We start from the raw sequence: 17,978 nt of genomic DNA on the forward strand, positions 1-17,978 counted from the left end.
ATAATCAACTGTGGTTATATTAACCCACATAGAGCATCTACCAGTGGTAATGTATTTACTTGAATATGATGGTATAGTCCTGCTCACACAGTCTGTGGTCCTGACCATAGACCGACATCTTTGAAACGAAGACACAGATTCGCGACATTCAATAGTGGGTCAAGTATAAATGAAAAATAAATCACACAACAAATGTTAAAAACACAAAATTATATTTGTATTAATTAAACATTGATTAAAAAGAAAAGAAGCAAACTGGGGGTCTGTTTTTACACCAAAATAGATAGAAAATAGATCCCGCTTTGTGTGGCGAATGTGTCATCCCGCGTCTGCGTCTGCGGCGTAACGTTACAGCAATGGTTGCCCCTTTTGTTCAGCCGAGTTTCTGACTTATTCCCAACACAATGAACTGATCGGGATGTTATATTGTTTCATAAAATCATTTCACTGCACCTATGGCCTCCTGTGATCTCGTCCTGGATTATCTAATGAATTAAAAAAGCGACCTGCAAACAACAACCCTTTCCGATCTGGTGTGAGGTTGGCGAAGCACGCAGTCTTGAGGAACGTGGAGTAGTAAGTGTTTATAACGTCGGTCCAGATCTGTAGCGTTTTCACTGCTGAGGGCTCATGTTGTGGCTAAATTGGATACATTTGTCTCATTATAGGCGCACATTAAGTGTACATTTCACGTTGTTTTATTTTTATATACACTCAAAAACACGAAGTAGTAGCAGTCCAGTCCTGCTGCAGAATAACCCAGGCTTGTTTCACACATGCAAGAGCTGTTATATCCCAGAGGGGGAGAGAGAACTAATATGTGCATCGATCTTAGAATAGATATGTGATCGAGAATCAAATCTAATCATATTTGCTGTGTGTGTTACAGTACGGACAGTAAAAACAGACATTTGGCTGCTCAGTATCTTGGTATTTATTCACAGGATGAGGTCATTGTGGAGGGAAACACAGCGAGAGAGGCTGAGTGGTCATCTAAGTTAAGGCGACAGTGTATGTGTGCGTGTGTGTGTGTTACTTTATTAAACACTCTCTCTTTCGTTGATAAATTGTTGCTAAATGTACTTAAAAAAAATGCGTAACGTTTTAAAACGGCGCCTCTCTGTCTTTGTGTAGCTAACCTCTGCTACAGTTTAGCACGCGAATTAAACCAAACTAGTTCACGTTTCCGACCTGAATGAAACACTAAGATGAAAAATAAAATGAACCAACAGTTGCTAAACAAGCGCGTTATTAACCATGTCTTGTCGGAGGTAGGTGTGTGTTATTGTTTTTTCCCGCACTGACTGTGGCCGCGCTATTTGGAAAAGTGAATTGTTGTTGTTTGCTAGCTGCTGTTAGCTTGTTGCTAACAGCGCCAGGCTCAGGCTGCAATGTTTCATTGTTTGAGGAGGAAGCAGCAGCAAAAAAAGAAATGCTACGGCTAACGTTAGCTGGGCTAGAAAGCATTAAACTGCAAAATGTTATTCAGTTTTCAAGCTAAACGTGGGCTCTGTTGTGTTGTGATGAACCCCACCTTCTTCTTCCATCCCAGGGGGGCTTCAATTTACTGTCAGCTAGTTGAACTGTTGTGCCGCTTGTTTTTCTGCACTGCAACCAAACATAACTGTAGTTAGCAGGGACCAACAGATGCAACAGAAAGAAAATATTGACCTGAACTGCACCTGTTATTTCACTGACAGAACAAAACATTTTTTTTTGCTCTTGCTGCTGCTGAGTCTGGGGGGTCACGGTCACGTGACTGCACCATAACAGGTGCACAATGTGCGGGCACGACTTGTCTAGACTGCTGTGTGTCCACCAGCTATTAGTTGAGTGGCAGCATCTTGTAGGCTGCCTAACTAATGTTTTTCCTGCACACACAGCACAGTCTGAATGAAGTCTCTTGATCTGATGCTCCTGTGCTTGTCTTTCCCTCTTTCAGATGTAATCTTGAACAGCATCTGTCCCAGCAGTGGCTGTTGGCACAATGGGGCTGGACTTTGACGTGAAGACTTTCTGTCACAATCTGCGGGCCACCAAGCCCCCTTATGAGTGCCCGGTGGAGACTTGCCGCAAGGTTTACAAGAGCTACAGCGGCATCGAGTATCACCTTTACCACTATGACCACGACAACCCAACTCCTGCACAGACTGTACCCCAGAAGAAGAGGAAGGGACGACCGCCTCGAGCATCGCTGGCGGGGTCGGGGGATACAGATGATGGTGGGGGCAATGGAGGTGGAGGACGGGGGGAACACGGGGGGAACACCCCTGGTAGCCCGAACCGGTCCGAGCGTTCCCACTCCCCAGGCAGAGAGACGATGACCTATGCCCAGGCGCAGCGCATGGTGGAGCTTGAGATTCAAGGACGCATTCACCGCATCAGCATCTTTGAGAACATTGATGTGGTGTCAGAGGAGGACAGCGATGCAGAGGATGCTCCCACATCCGGTACAGGTGGTGGCGGCGGAGGTGTGTGTAACGGTAGTGACGGTGGGGCTGGGGGCAGCGAGGTAGGAGGGAGTGGCAAGGACCGGCCAGATATCCTCTCCTCAAACGGGGGCAAAGCCACCCCAAAGTCTGGGAAGCACAAGAGTAAAGAAAAGAAGAAGGATGGCTCATCCCATCATCACAGCACGCAGTCCGGGCCTGCAGTCAAACTCCCCGAGGCTGTGTTCAGAGAGCTGGACCAAGAGAGACCTGATGCCCCTCCTCGGCCGTCGTCTTACTACAGGTCTGCATTGAGAATTATAATCTGGTTCATGAATAATTACATAGCAGCTATTATAATTAGAGGCAGAATTATTAAGTACATGGCAGGCACTGTAAAGACAAAGGGGATGCATCTGTAGAGGAAGTCTCTTGTTTTATACAGAACACTGATTATGAAATACTTAAAGCACACAGTCACACATTTGTTTGCAATTATGCACATACCAGGAAATTAATTTCACCCCAGATTCCCAGCATTATTCTGTAATGATTTCCTCTTTCTACAGAAAAGTGAAGTGGATGTTAACCGTACACCCCCACATACGTACATACTTTCTGATGTAACATATATTATACATGTTTTTTCACTGCTCTGGTGTTCAGGTACATTGATAAGTCTGTGGAGGAGCTGGATGAGGAAGTGGAGTATGACATTGACGAGGAGGACTACATCTGGCTTGATATCATGAACGACAAGCGGCGGCGTGACGGTGTGACACCCATCCCTCAGGAGGTTTTTGAGTACCTGATGGACCGCTTAGAGAAGGAGTCCTACTTTGAGAGCCACAACAAGGTACCTGAACTTGTATAATGAGAAGGAAGATGATGCTTTGACACAGAAACTTATCTAGAAACGCTGATCTCTCCCACTTCCTCCTCAGGCCGACCCCAGCACCTTGATCGATGAAGACGCTGTGTGCTGCATCTGTAACGACGGAGAGTGTCAGAACAGCAACGTGATCCTCTTCTGCGACATGTGTAACCTGGCGGTGCACCAGGAGTGCTATGGCGTGCCCTACATCCCGGAGGGCCAGTGGTTATGTCGTCGCTGCCTGCAGTCGCCGAGTCGAGCCGTGGACTGCGCTCTCTGTCCCAACAAAGGAGGAGCTTTCAAACAGACTGACGATGCACGTTGGGCACATGTGGTGTGTGCCCTGTGGATCCCAGAGGTAAATCCATACACCACCACCATGCATGTTTGATTAGAATTACATAATCCTGCAGCTACTGTACTGAGGTGCCCTGCATTGTGTCGTGTTCATCTTTGCTGCACAAAGATTTCAGTATTAGTCTCTTATTTCCCTCACAATCAGATGTTCTTCATTTTACACACCTGAAATGATGTATTGTCGGTTGAATACGGTGTGAATCAGCTAATTATCTCATTACTACCCTTAAAGGGATAGTTCACCCAAAATTGAAATGTCACTCATTATCTACTCACCCTCATGTCGACTAAGGGCTGGGAGAAGTTTCAGAGTTATCCGTGGCTTCTCTGAGTTACAGGGGGTCTCGGCATAGCAGTGCATGTCCATATAACGGTTGCAAATGGATACCAACTGTCTTCGTAACAAAAAGACACACCAAAAAACATCCAAATATGGAGGTATTGCTCGTATGTAATGTCCGTCTTGTATTGAAGCCCCGAAATGCGAAATTGTCCCGAAAAAAGTATATTTTTCAAGCTTGTTTTGTAGCGGAAGCTCCTCTTCCCGGTTCGTCAAATTTGGACGAACCAGGGTCTGTCCTCTTTCCAGTTCGTCCAAATTTGACGAACTGGGAAGAGGAGCTTCGAGAAGCTTCTGCTACAAAACAAGCTTGAAATATAGACTTATTTATTAAATAAGAAATGCGAAATTGTCCCGGGAAAAAAAAAAATTTCAGGACAATTTCGCATTTCGGGGCTTCAATACAAGACGGACATTACATACGAGCAGCATGGAGGTATTTGGATGTTTTTTGGTGTGTCTTTTTGTTACGAAGACAGTTGGTATCCATTTGCAACCGTTATATAGACATGCACTGCTATGCCGAGACCCCCTGTAACTCAGAGAAGCCACGGATAACTCTGAAACTTCTCTGAAATTTCAATTTTGGGTGAACTATCCCTTTAAAAAACGTTTATTACAGTATTATAATACAGTGTCTTTTTTTTGTTGCTTCTCCTCAGGTCTGCTTTGCTAACACAGTCTTTCTGGAGCCGATTGACAGTATTGAGCACATCCCTCCCGCACGCTGGAAACTCACCTGCTACATCTGCAAGCAGCGCGGCTCGGGCGCCTGCATCCAGTGTCACAAAGCCAACTGTTACACAGCCTTCCACGTCACCTGTGCGCAGCAGGCCGGCCTCTACATGAAAATGGAGCCCGTCAGAGAGACGGGCGCCAACGGCACCTCTTTCAGCGTCCGCAAGACGGCTTACTGCGACATCCACACGCCGCCGGGATCGGCCCGGCCTCTGGGAGGAGTCGGCGGGGCCAGCATGGGCTCGTCTCACAGCGAAGGAGAGCTGGAGGAGGATGACGAGCCCAGCATCGGCCACGACGATGACTCCAAAGGTTGGAGCTCTGAGCGAGCAAAGAGGGCGAAGGCGAAATCGAGGCTGAAGATGAAGAGAGCGAGGAAGATCTTAGCGGAGAGGAGAGCTGCCGCGCCAGTGGTGTCTGTACCTTGTATACCCCCCCACAGGTAGGCATGCACATGTTGTATCTGCACTCTATGTGCTTGGGACTCACCATATACCAATAAAGAATATTTCTATTCATAACATGGCAGTACAAAAATTAAATTTAGTTTTTGTTTCCCTCCAGGCTCAGCAAAATTACCAGTAATTTGACGGTACCCAGGAAGAGTCAGTTCATGCAACGGCTTCACAGCTACTGGACCCTGAAGAGACAAAGTCGCAACGGTGTGCCTCTGCTGCGCCGGCTTCAAACCCACCTGCAGTCACAACGACATATCGACCCACTCCCACCACAACCAGCATCACAGCTTCCTTCTGTGAGTTGCGACGGGGTATATCATTATAATTATCTCTATAAACTGAACATGTTATATGAACATGTATGTGGGTTGTATGAACATGTATGTGGGTTTTTTTTCGCTTACAGGTGTTGCCGAGGGACAGTGAGGAGAAACAGACGGCTCTGAAGGAGCAGCTGAAGGCCTGGCAGCGACTGAGACACGACCTGGAGAGAGCCAGGTTACTGGTGGAGCTCATCCGCAAGAGGGAAAAGCTCAAGAGGGAAACGGTAAGAGACAAATTAGATTTATTTCCCTAACCAAACTTTTAATACAAGCAACAGTTATGCTTTGAAAGCTACATTAGTCACCATTTGTGAGTCAGTCCGACTGCTTACACATAAAGTTGAATGGTTTAGCCGTTTTTTATTCACGTTCAGCAGGTTTACGTTGCATAATACAGAATGTGTAAATTCTTGAATGTTTCGTTGATCAGATTAAAGTGCAGCAGATGGCGCTGGAGATGCAGCTGACTCCCTTCCTGGTGCTGTTGAGGAGTACGTTGGAACAGTTACAGGAGAGAGACACTAACAACTTTTTCACTGAGCCTGTACCACTGGCAGAGGTAAATCACAAAGACACACACACAGAGACACACACAGTTAATTTTATTTGTGTCAACTTTTTATTTGTGATTTTCAACAACATGGGTTTATTTGTGTAATCTCAATGTTCATCTATTATTAATTCATAATAATTTATTGATACTACATGATATTTTTTTTGTCCTCAGGCCTCGGCCACTTTATTAGGTACACCTTTATAGTCTGTCTCTGCTCCATGTTCTCCCTTTATTAAGCTTATAATGGCCAGTTTTTGTTAAAAACCCTCTGATACTGGTGTCAGATGCAAAGTTTGAGTACTGGTCAGGCTCAAAATCTGATTTATCTTTTAACAAAGAATATGAAGTTTGGTAACATTTTACAATAAGGGTCCCTTAATTAATGTTAGTTAGTACATTATTAAGCATTAATTAATTGTTTACAGATATATTAACAATCATTATGTATTACTTAGGATTAGGAAACACATTAATTAATGTAGCCTATTAGTAAGCATTTAATTAATGTTTACTACTCAAAGTTAGTTAATAAATTATTGAAGCAGAAGTAAGCGATCCGGTCGTTATGGCTAACTTCTTGTCAGCCGATGGAGTTAGCAGTCCTCGCCCTCGTCCCTACGTCACCACATTCACGCGCATCCCTTGGCTGCACACACAGAGAGGACCGCCCCTTTATGCCGTTCTCTCTCCTCATTGGATAAAGGTTGTAGGATACAAGGAAAGTTTTCTCCTCGGCTTACAGCAGAGCAGAGTGACTGACAGACCCGTGTTTCGGACCAAACACTCTATATAAGTGATTGCTGTCGGAAGATATAACTATTTAAGACTTATATTAACACAAACATTCCACTTACTTCTGCTTTAAGTTGAATAATGTAATTAGTTATCATTATGTATGCATTACTCAGCATTGATTAACACATTCATCTATATATTAATGCTTAATAATGTACTAACTAACGTTAATTAAGGGACCCTTTTTGTAAAGTGTTACCTCAAGTTTTATTTCTACAACCAACATTTCCAACAATTTAATTCACTCACACATCTGGGGTGGAAAATGTGTTGGCGATGCCTCTGCCTGATGTTTACCTGCTTCCTCTCCAGGTGCCAGACTACCTGGACCATATTGACACTCCAATGGACTTCCAGACCATGTGGAACCTGCTGGAGTCCCATCGCTACCTCACTTTCGAGGCCTTTGAGGCAGACTTTGGCCTCATTGTCAACAACTGCCTCAAGTACAACGCCAAGGACACAGTGTTTTACCGCGCTGCCCTGCGACTCCGAGAGATGGGCGGTGCCGTCATGAGAACAGCGAGGCGCCAAGCCGAACGGATCGGCTTCGACTACGAGACTGGCATGCACCTCCACCGAGAGCCGAGCCCGGAGAGTCAGCGCGACCAGGAGCGAGACAGGGAGAGGGAGAGGGAGCGGGAGAGGGAGAGAGAGAGAGAGCGAGAGCGAGAGAGGGAGCGTGAGCGAGAGCGAGACAGAGATAGAGAAAGAGACCGGCCTTTGTCTTCTAATGAAGATGGTAAGTGATCTCTCACAGGAATTTGGCAGCCATAGCTGTTTTTCTTGAGCAACAAATGAAACATAGGTGAGAGGCAAAATATGTTGAATATTTTATCTTATCAAAGAGACCTTGAACTGTTATGGCACCTTAGATTTGATGAAGATACAGCATGTATTCAGATTCATAATGTGTGGATATGTCGTGTGAGAAGCAAAAATTAAATTTACACATTATTTAACACTGATATGAATCTAAGTAGACAGTGTGCACACCTGTCCATTCACAGAAATTGACAGATGTGCAAACTGTCTCCTGTACTTGCAATAAGAAAATGCAGTAGGAGGAAGGATGTATAAAGTGTTGTAGAATTTATTAAAAAATATATATTATTATTATCTTTTAGCAAAGCGTGTAGTGTGCAGTCTTTTCTAAGCATGACAAATTGGAGGAGGGTGGGAGGCTGGAGGGTCTTGAGGAGGGCACAAAGAGACCGAGGCCTAAGAGTATGAAATGTGGTTCTTGTAGAGATAACATTCGAAGAAGAATAAAGAAGACTTAGCTCTCGGCGTTTGTTGAATGTTTGTTACAATAATCTCCTTGTCACAAGCACCAAGTGCGTGAGGATGATGCTGAATAGGAATGTATTGTAGAGACTACGGTGCAGTGAAGTCGCTTGACCAGAAGGCGGCGCATATCATTCATGCAGCCAAGTAACAACAAAAACATTGTCTTGTGTCTTCTTTGACCTCATAACCAGGGTTTCCCGCTTTTTGTGCTCATTTCTTTGGTTTAAAACCAACCTCAGAAATCCTACCAACCGCTGTGACCTTTAGTTACATTCATAAACTCTCTTACTTCCTCTAAAGTTGTTTCACTTGTCTCCCACAGACCTGCTCCTGCCAGAGAACAGGCGGCGGCTGCCACTGGAAGAGCAGCTGCATTTCCTGCAAGTGCGTCTGGACGAGGTCAGCTCTGGAAAGCACAGCATCGGTCAGTCGCGTCGGGCCAAAGCTCTGAGGAAAGAGATCAGCGTCATCAAGAGGAAGCTCGCACACCAGCGGGAGGGAGGCTCCGGCATGGGGGGGCGGGAGTCGGTGGGAGGAGGAGACAGGGGTTCTTCTCTCCCGCATCACCCGTCCTCTTCAGTACACCACGATGAGGGGGGAGAAAGCAGTAGCCAGGAGATTGGTGGAAAAGGTGCATTAAGGAATATATATATATATATATCATACCATCATAATAAATCGCAATTAAAGGGATAGTTCACCCAAAATTGAAATTTCAATTATTATCTACTCACCCTCATGTCGAGTAAGGGCTGGGAGAAGTTTCAGAGTTATCCGTGGCTTCTCTGAGTTACAGGGGGTCTCGGCGTAGCAGTGCATGTCCATTTAACCGTTGCAAATGGATACCAACTGTCTTCGTAACAAAAAGACACACCAAAAAACATCCAAATACCTCCATGCTGCTCGTATGTAATGTCCGTCTTGTATTGAAGCCCCGAAATGCGAAATTGTCCCGAAAAAAATTAAATAAGTCTATATTTCAAGCTTGTTTTGTAGCGGAAGCTTCTCGAAGCTCCTCTTCCCAGTTCGTCCCAGTTCGTCCAAATTTGACGAACTGGGAAGAGGAGCTTCTGCTACAAACAAGCTTGAAAAATAGACTTACAATTTCGCATTTCGGGGCTTCAATACAAGACGGACATTACATACGAGCAGCATGGAGGTATTTGGATGTTTTTTGGTGTGTCTTTTTGTTACGAAGACAGTTGGTATCCATTTGCAACCGTTATATGGACATGCACTGCTACGCCGAGACCCCCTGTAACTCAGAGAAGCCACGGATAACTCTGAAACTTCTCCCAGCCCTTAGTCGACGTGAGGAAATTTCAATTTTGGGTGAACTATCCCTTTAATGTTTGTTTGCTTTTCTAACCTACAAACACCTCTCCTATTCAAGATATGAGTGTCTCCTCGTCTGCGCTGGCTCCAGAGGTGGGCCGTCGGACGTCTGTCCTCTTCTCTAAGAAGAACCAAAAGATGGCCGGGCCCCCTAAAAGGCCGGGACGCCCTCCCAAGAACCGGGATGCTGGCTACGGTGGAGCAGGTGTGAGCCAAAGCCCGATCGGTCCCCCACAGCTGCCCCTGCTGTCACCAACCAGGCAGCGGAAGAGGCCTCGCAGCCCCCACACCAGCTCCAGCTCTGACAGCGACAGCGACAATGACGACCTGCTGCCAGGTACATTCGATAGATGAGCAGTAAAAACTTTGGATTTTCAACCTTTGAGCCACCACACACTCAACTTCCATCTTCCTCTTATCTCTTTTGTTCAGGTTTACCGAGTAATGGTTTTGACGGGGGGAACCAGCCGGTGACGGAGAGCTTCCGTGTGTACAGAAACGAGCCTCGTCTCCCTCGTTCCAGCTCCGACTCCGAGTCCACGACCAGCAGCAGCAGCAGTGCAGCTTCTGACAGGACCAGGTGACTACTTACTTACTTTACTTTATTTGTCACTGTCATAATAACACAGTTAGAAATAACAACGAGATATCGTTTAGAGCAGCTTAATACTGATGCAGAACCATCATAGAAAGTGCAAAAAGTGCATATTGCATTAATGTCCAGAGGTGCCCGGCAGAAGTATTAAGAAAAAAAAAACAAAGTGCATTGGTTGCATAGTACAGTAATATCCCACACATACACACAAACATTACAGCAGCAGAAAAAGACTGAGACTAGTGCACAAACTGTATATTGAGGAGGCTGACAAAGGAAAATGCTGTTCCTCAAAGCTCCTGTAATCCACTTTTTTACCAGTGAGTCAAAAAAAGCGGGATGTTGGCAGTGACAACCTCACAGAGATGTATCAACCATCTTGCCTAGGGATGCACATTCAGATTTTTTTTTTTTTAACCGATAACCGACGCTCGTTAAGAGATTATTGATCGTTAACTGATAAGATTAGTGTCTGTGGCTGCATAACTGACACATACTGTGGGCTAAATATCGTATAACTTTTTGCTGCAAATATGACTGAAGGCACGTGTGGAAGTCTGCACGTGTTGACACGCACCCATGAGTTGACGACATACGGATCTAATTTTTAAAAAATTAACCGATAGTATTAACCGGTCAAAGTTTGTCTAATCGGTTATCGGTAAACAGTTAATCCCGTGCATCCCTATTCTCGACGCTGTTGAAATGTTTGGCCTCTGTTAACTTATTGTTTTTTGACACATATTTACTGACACGGTTTATTCCCACTGCTCTCATCACCCGTGTTTCCGCTGCAGGGAGATGAAAGCTTGAGTGTTGACATCTTAGTCATACCAACATTAGAAGGCAATGCTATTCCACAGTAATCTGCATTTAAAGGACAACCGATGCACTTTGAAATGATCCGTTTGAGATTCTGTGAAAGATTCAATGAATGTGTTAGCGCCGACTTCCTGGAGACCTGTCAACAGTTTGGGGTTACTAGGCAGCCCACGTAGACGTCAGGAAGTCACTGCATGTGCAAAAAAAATACTTTTCCAGAATGTAAGGGGTTCCCTGTGAATCTGCAACTTGACATTTTTTACATGAAGTTTCTGTGCAGAAACAGGATAATGAAACTATTTTAATGGTATTGTACTGACCCTCTCATCTCAGCAAGTCGTCATGTCAGCAAGTTGGTATCTCCAGGTTTTAATGGGTTTAATGCAGCATTTGGTTTGTAATAGCACTATAAAGACAAAATAAAAAAAATAAAAACACCTGCAAATTTTCTTGTTAACGGTTAAAAAAAACAGTAAAGTGCAGTTAGCTGTATTTTGATGTGTAAAAATAGTCGGTAACGTCTTTAATCTGATAAAATGTAAACACTTGTTCTAAAGTTTCATGCATCTTTATTGTCCCATCTCTTCTCTCTCTCTCTCAGTACGACTCCGTCTAAACAGGGCAGAGGAAAGGCTTCGTTCTCTCGCTCTGCTTTCCAGGAAGACAGCAGCGAGGAAACATCAGGCACTGAGAACGATTCCTACTCAGTTGGAGGATCGCGGAGCGTCTCACATTGTAAGCATATTTTTTTTGCAAACCTAAACCCACGGATGCACGTCGTACTCACGTGTCAGTGAAAGCACAATTAGTTGGTGTTTGTGTGAACTAAAAATCTCGAAAGATAGGAAAAACCTAATGAGTTTCAGATATCGCCAACGTAGGCACGGCAGCTGCTGTGGTGAGATGTTGAGGTCTTTAAACTCTGACTGCATCTTTCACAATAAGCCAAGTTGCTCTGTTGTAGAAACAGATTGGCGTTACTAGGCTTTTTGGTTTTTAAAGTTAATTTCATAAGAAAACAGGTTTCACAATGGTGACTGGGCTCCTGTTCTTGTGTTTGTGTATATTAGTGGTGCGTGGCCGGGCCCGGTCAGGATGTTGGATGTCTTCTGATGACTATTCCTCTCTTGAAGCTCTGGACCTGGTGTGGGCCAAGTGTCGAGGCTATCCTTCGTATCCAGCCCTGGTGAGATACGACGTCAACACGAACAACTTACTGGACCAAAATCCGGCACAGACTTCAATAATGAGTTATGGAGGAGCATTAGTAACTCTGCTCTTGTTCGCCTGCAGATAATTGATCCGAAGATGCCCAGGGAGGGGGTTTTCCACCGGGGCGTCCCGATCCCAGTCCCCCCTTTGGATGTGCTGAAACTCGGGGAACAAATGACCCAGGAAGCCAGAGAACACCTCTTCCTCGTCCTCTTCTTCGACAACAAGAGAACCTGGTCAGTGCTCTGGGTCGTCTTTTTTGGGATCCACTAATTTATTTGTCACGGATTGTTCTTAAATTTTATGTCCTTGTTTGTTCTCACTGACCCTCTTGTCTATTTTTTTTGTCTCCATCCAAAATAATGATGAAACGTGCAATAAAAAGAAACAACGCTCAAGCAAAACAGGCTTGTGAAGTTACTGGATGTGTGCGTACAAGTGGCTCTGTGGTAGCACTTCAAAGGAAAACTGCACTCCTGTACTGAAGCGCAAAGCCGACAGAACATTTAGCAGAAATAGGGCAAATGTGGTTTTGATCGGGGAAAGAACTCATATTTTTTAGGTCACCAGGTGCTGCACAGTTATTGATGGTGCGAAACTTGATGACAACAGCAGCGGGCTCATTTAACTGCCGTGGTGTTCTTAATAGAGGGCAGTCAAAAGGTCTAAGCTCATGAGTTACAAAAACAGGAACTTATGTATCTTCCATGTGAGATGACTTGGCCTTTTAACCCTTCTGCAGAATCCTTTTTTTACTTTAACACGACAGTTTTGCAATCTTTTTTTTTTCTTTCGACACATGTTTTACCATAAATAACTACTGTTACTATGCTGTTATTGCTTAAAATTAACTCTAGTATTGCATTTGTGCTCGTGCAGGCAGTGGCTGCCGCGCTCTAAGCTGGTGCCGCTGGGAGTGGACCAGGAGCTGGACAAGGAGAAGATGCTGGAGGGTAGGAAATCCAACATCCGCAAATCAGTGCAGGTGGCCTACCACCGTGCCATGCAGCACCGCAGCAAGGTGCAGGGAGACCCCAGCAGCGAAACCAGTGACAGCGACTGAACACACGTGTACACACACACACACACAAACCTTATGTGTTGGTCCTTGCAGGTGTTGTGGAGTGTTCGTTTCTCTATAGAGAGCCCAGCCCCTACGTCACAGAACACAAGAAATAGTGCCAGTAGCACCAAGTGGAAAAAGTCATCCACTCCCTCAGCCCCAAGACATGCACACACATGCACACTAAGCCGTATTTAATCTGACATGTAAAATATTGTATTTAAGAGAATTGAAAAAAAAATGGTATTAATGATAATGGAAAAAAATATGCTATGTTCAGAATCATGAATCAGAATATTCCTTGTATGTGGTCGGTATATATGTTTAATAACAAATGACATGATGGTTTACAAAGTCAAAAAAATGAGCATAGTATTACATGATCTATACACGACTCTGCCTCTCCCTGTCGTTACACACACTTGATTCACACGTGCAATGGCATCATGTGTGAACAGGGAAATGCATGAGGTGTACAGTAAATGCACACACTGTGGGTATGGCTTGCGAATGCCATCGCCCGAGCACGTTTTCACCTTCATCACCCAAAAAGACAAAAAGGACAAAAAAACAAACAACAGGCCTGGTGCTAAGTGTCATTTGTCAGTGGAGCACAAAGAGACTGTCGCAGCCTGAACTGAGGGCAAACCAACATTAATGTTATTTATTCTGCTTACTCCTTCCAATCGTGTTTCATCATGGACTACTTCTAATCACTCCAACTGCACAAGACATCATTGTGTGGATTTTTTTTTTCTTTTTTTTTCTTCTTTTTTTTTTGTTTGGTCCGTCGCTCTGTGTACATCATGTCTCCTGTTTTTACGGTTTTGTTAACGGACGTCTGTGTCACACAGACTGCTGGTCAATGAATAATGAGGACTAAACTGAAACACACGATCGCCTCACTGTCTGTCTTAGTCTCAGGCTGATGGCTTTAGAACTTTTATATATACAGATTACATAAAGATAGAAGTTTAATAAAAAGAATTGAGTTTTTTAAACTTGTGGGTTGTGTTGTGGTCACTCTGTTTACGTCCAGACTGTGTTTGCACTGCAGGGGAAGTTGCTTAAATATTCATGCATCCGTTTATTCTTTCCTCAGAAACAATGAGCCATAGGACTTCGTGAGAAGTACTGCTACTGATTGGCAAAGCAGTTCACTTGCACTCGGTGAACATGACCGTTATGCTTCGTCAGCAGGATTGTCAAGAATGCATATGGCTAAAACCTCAACTTAATTTCCTCTTGTATAGAAACATAAACACTGTCCCAACATTGATACCTTTGGGATATAAAAGACTTTGTGTGACTGGCAGGCTTTATTTGCTCACATCAAATAGGACTCACACTGAGCTGTGATGTTTAATGTGGCAAAAAAATACACAAAAAAGTTTACTTTAGTGTGTGGCAGCTAATATGTAATGAATCACACTGCAGGTTATCTGGTCTGTATTTCATCTCACACAGTCCATAGGCTTACGGTACACAGGTTTTACTGGTCAGACAACTATTGCAAAATCACAAGCCAAGCCTTATTATTATGCTTTGCTTGTTTTTTTCTCTCCTTGTGTAGCTACCTTTTGCGCCATGCGATTTGGTTGCTCACTCTTTGTAGGCGATTTGAAAGAAAAAAATGTTGATAATGATACCAGACATTGACCATAAATCAATAAAAAAATGAAATGTGCACATATCTCAGTACGTTAAAAACTGAAGATATCCCAGTTACATCAACCACGTTACTGTATTTTCACCTTTGACACATTTTACACCAGTTTAAGCTGCGTTTCCCAGAAGTCTGCTGTTTACATTATCATTTGGCTGTGATCAGTGATTGTTTTTTTTTCCTCCTCTCCTTTGGTGAGGGGAGGGGGGAGGAGGGAGGGACGAGACAACCGCATAAGTGATGATGATTGGTTGAGGCAGAGTAAGGTTTCATGCTAAGCCAATCAGAGGCAGTGTTCAGTTTGTACACAAACCACACACGCACGCAGTTTAGCCTCACACACACAAACTAGCAGAGGGAAGCTGCCGAGATCGGAGGGAAAGTGGAAACAGACACTACTTTAATCTCCCTGAGGTAAAAGACAAGAACATGTGAGGTGTAGCTACATTATGTCCCAGAGCGAAGTGTTTGTCCTGAGCTTCTGCTCACCTGACTCTGTGCAGCTTCTTCATTAAATCCAAACAGTCCGACACAGCGACGCACTGCTCCTCTTTGACTCTAAAGTCTCTGTAGCTCATCAGCTGGAACTCTTCCAGAACAGCTACAGCAGCGTTGTGACCTCAACCATGGTTGGTGAGAGCAGAAATGTTGTTGTTGTAGTGAAAATGGGCGGGCTCGTGAAGACGCGAATTTACACAAAGTCAAAACGAGCGATAAATCGCATTTCTCACGTATCTCGCGTTTGGTCGCGCGTATAAACTCGAGCGAAAAAAAAGCGTTCCTCGTGTTTGGTGGGAAGCCCCTTGTGGGTCTTCCCACCAAACACGATGAAAAGGACGAAGACGCGAAGGTCCCGTCGCCATGAAAGAATCGGGTGTATTGCGTCGCAAAAAAAAAAAGTCGCGTCTACCGCGTCTCGCGCCTAATCGCGTCTTTGCGTCACGGCCTTTTACACCGCGGACGTAAACGGTGACGGTGTGAACAAACTACATAGAACAGGACCAGACGTGGCGTTGTTTCCTCTTTTCACCTACAGCTCCACTCTCCCTTACTTAGGCTACACTAACTACTGTTATTGTTGAGGCCAGATAATTGTGGGATTTGTAGTTTTTGACCAATCGTGTGCTCTTTCTTTTTGTGATTTTTCCGGTTCACACATGTTTGTTTTTTTTAGGGGCAAATGCGAGTGAAATGCTCGCCCATGGTGAGCATAAGAAAATGTAAGACCTGTCTAAAATTATTTAAGACTTGAACACAATAATTCAACAAATTTAAGACATTTAAGACCTAAAATTTAGATTTTCACATTTTAGACTTTTTAAGACCCTGCACGCATACCCTGTTATTTCATATAAAAGTTTAAGTGCATACATATTTTATGATGCTGTGTATTATATATTTAAGACCATCTTAGAATTTTCTAATACATTTAGCTAATACTTTTTAAGGCCTTAATTTTAGATACATGAATTTAAGACTTTTTAAGGATCCGCAGATAGCCTGTTGTGCGCTCGCAGCAGGACAGATAATCAGATGGATAATCGGTAAAGTTAATAATTTCACTTAATGTGGCCATGAATAAATTAATTCGATGTTTCGCCTGTTATTAAACGCAAATCTTGAATAGGTCTCCGCTGTTTTCACATTTAAAAAGGTCTTTGTTGTCTTTGTACAGAGACAATATGAGATTTGCTTGTAGCCACAGCACTTAAAAAACCCACTGTAACCTATTTTCATAGGCACACCAGCCTCGCTTTCAATAAAACACACACTCGCATTCCATAATTGCGATCAGTGAAATATATGAAAACAATAAAATACAATTTAAAAATGAGAGAAAAAAAATCCAAATTCTTCGACATATTTAAACTTTAAAAAAAAGAAAGAAAAAGTAACGCAATAGTTACTTTCCCTGGTAACTAGTTACTATTATAGTGAAGTAGTGGAGTTACTAACTCAGTTACTTTTTGGGAGAAGTAATTAGTAACTATAACTAATTACTTTTTAAAAGTAACGTTCCCAACACTGGCTGTGATGATGAATTACTCTGCACAACCAAATTGGATTCCATTTCTTTAAACCAACATTTTTGATCAATCTTTCCACACCTGATAAATCCCCCACCCTAACCCTAACACCCACCTACCACAGCGTGCGAGAGATTAACAAAGTGACACCGCTCCGAGCAAAGACGCTTTTGCTTCCTGCAAGTAATGCTCAAAACGTGAGTGGAAACAACTGATAAGCATCAGTCAGTGTTTTTTTGCACCGAGGCTCTGCACAGGCTCTGCAACCAGCTAATTCATGTATTTAAATGTTTCTTAATTTGCAAAGAACTAATAACTAAACCCTGTCAGATGAATTTAATGGGGTAACAAGACATTAAAGAGTGCAGCTATGTAGTGTGTGCTGTGTGAGGCTCACACACTGGTGGTCTGTCCTAAATTTGAGCATCAGCATTTGAAAATCAGCAACAACAAAAAAACACACACAAAGAAGAGCTGAGTCTGGTGGGTTCGTTTTCAGAGCAGCAGGTAATTGATGATCGCTATACTATCGTTATTATAGACCTAATCCATCTTGAGGGAGTTGTGAAGTATATCTCCTCGATCTGACCAACAGTTGAGACAGAATTCACTCAAAACCACAAATGTCGACTGTGTGATATCGCAACGGGGACAAGTTACCAAAAGACATTGTTACTAAACTAGAATTGACAGGCTGGTATCCGTCAATGTGTGCATCAACTTCTCTGACAGGAATCCACCCTGCAGCTGTCAGTCTGCACATTGATGAACGCTGGATGAACTGTCAACTAAAGAGGATTTCTCTTCTCTTTGAGGCTTTTCATGTTTTATTCTTTTACAACATAAAATCAGAGAGGTTTTAATCAGGCTATTTTTACACAAACGGACAACTAAAGGGGAAGGACTAAAGGGCTAACTAAAGGGAAAACTAAAAATAAACCCACATTTATTACAAATACACTTAAATACTTTCCCTAAGTTTCTTTCTACCTGTTTGCACAGACTCCATGCTGCAGTAACCACTGCCGCAAATGCATCTTATAATCTTCTATATAAAGATCCATCAGGGTTAGATAGTTATACAAGAATGTGCGTTGC

General features: G+C 43.6%; 1 protein-coding gene across 2 annotated transcripts; it reads left to right on the forward strand.

The window, feature by feature from the left end:
• Positions 1–337: 337 nt before the first annotated feature.
• On the forward strand, positions 338–14,093 carry brpf1 (bromodomain and PHD finger containing, 1). 2 transcript variants are annotated; one of them, XM_083976332.1, is made up of 16 exons: positions 338–576; positions 1,943–2,733; positions 3,096–3,285; positions 3,374–3,661; positions 4,663–5,180; positions 5,303–5,492; positions 5,603–5,743; positions 5,950–6,078; positions 7,183–7,612; positions 8,483–8,791; positions 9,554–9,832; positions 9,928–10,075; positions 11,514–11,647; positions 11,983–12,098; positions 12,206–12,360; positions 13,004–14,093. In XM_083976332.1, exons 2-16 carry the CDS (start codon positions 1,988–1,990, stop codon positions 13,185–13,187), a joined length of 3,957 nt encoding a protein of 1,318 aa, XP_083832458.1. In that variant the 5' UTR covers positions 338–576; positions 1,943–1,987; the 3' UTR covers positions 13,188–14,093. The 2 variants fall into 2 exon arrangements, with proteins under 2 accessions (XP_083832458.1, XP_083832459.1); XM_083976333.1 differs by having other exon boundaries at positions 12,046–12,098.
• Positions 14,094–17,978: the final 3,885 nt, after the last annotated feature.

This window comes from Trachurus trachurus (genome assembly GCF_905171665.1).
Source record: "Trachurus trachurus genome assembly, chromosome: 7".
NCBI lineage: Eukaryota > Metazoa > Chordata > Actinopteri > Carangiformes > Carangidae > Trachurus > Trachurus trachurus.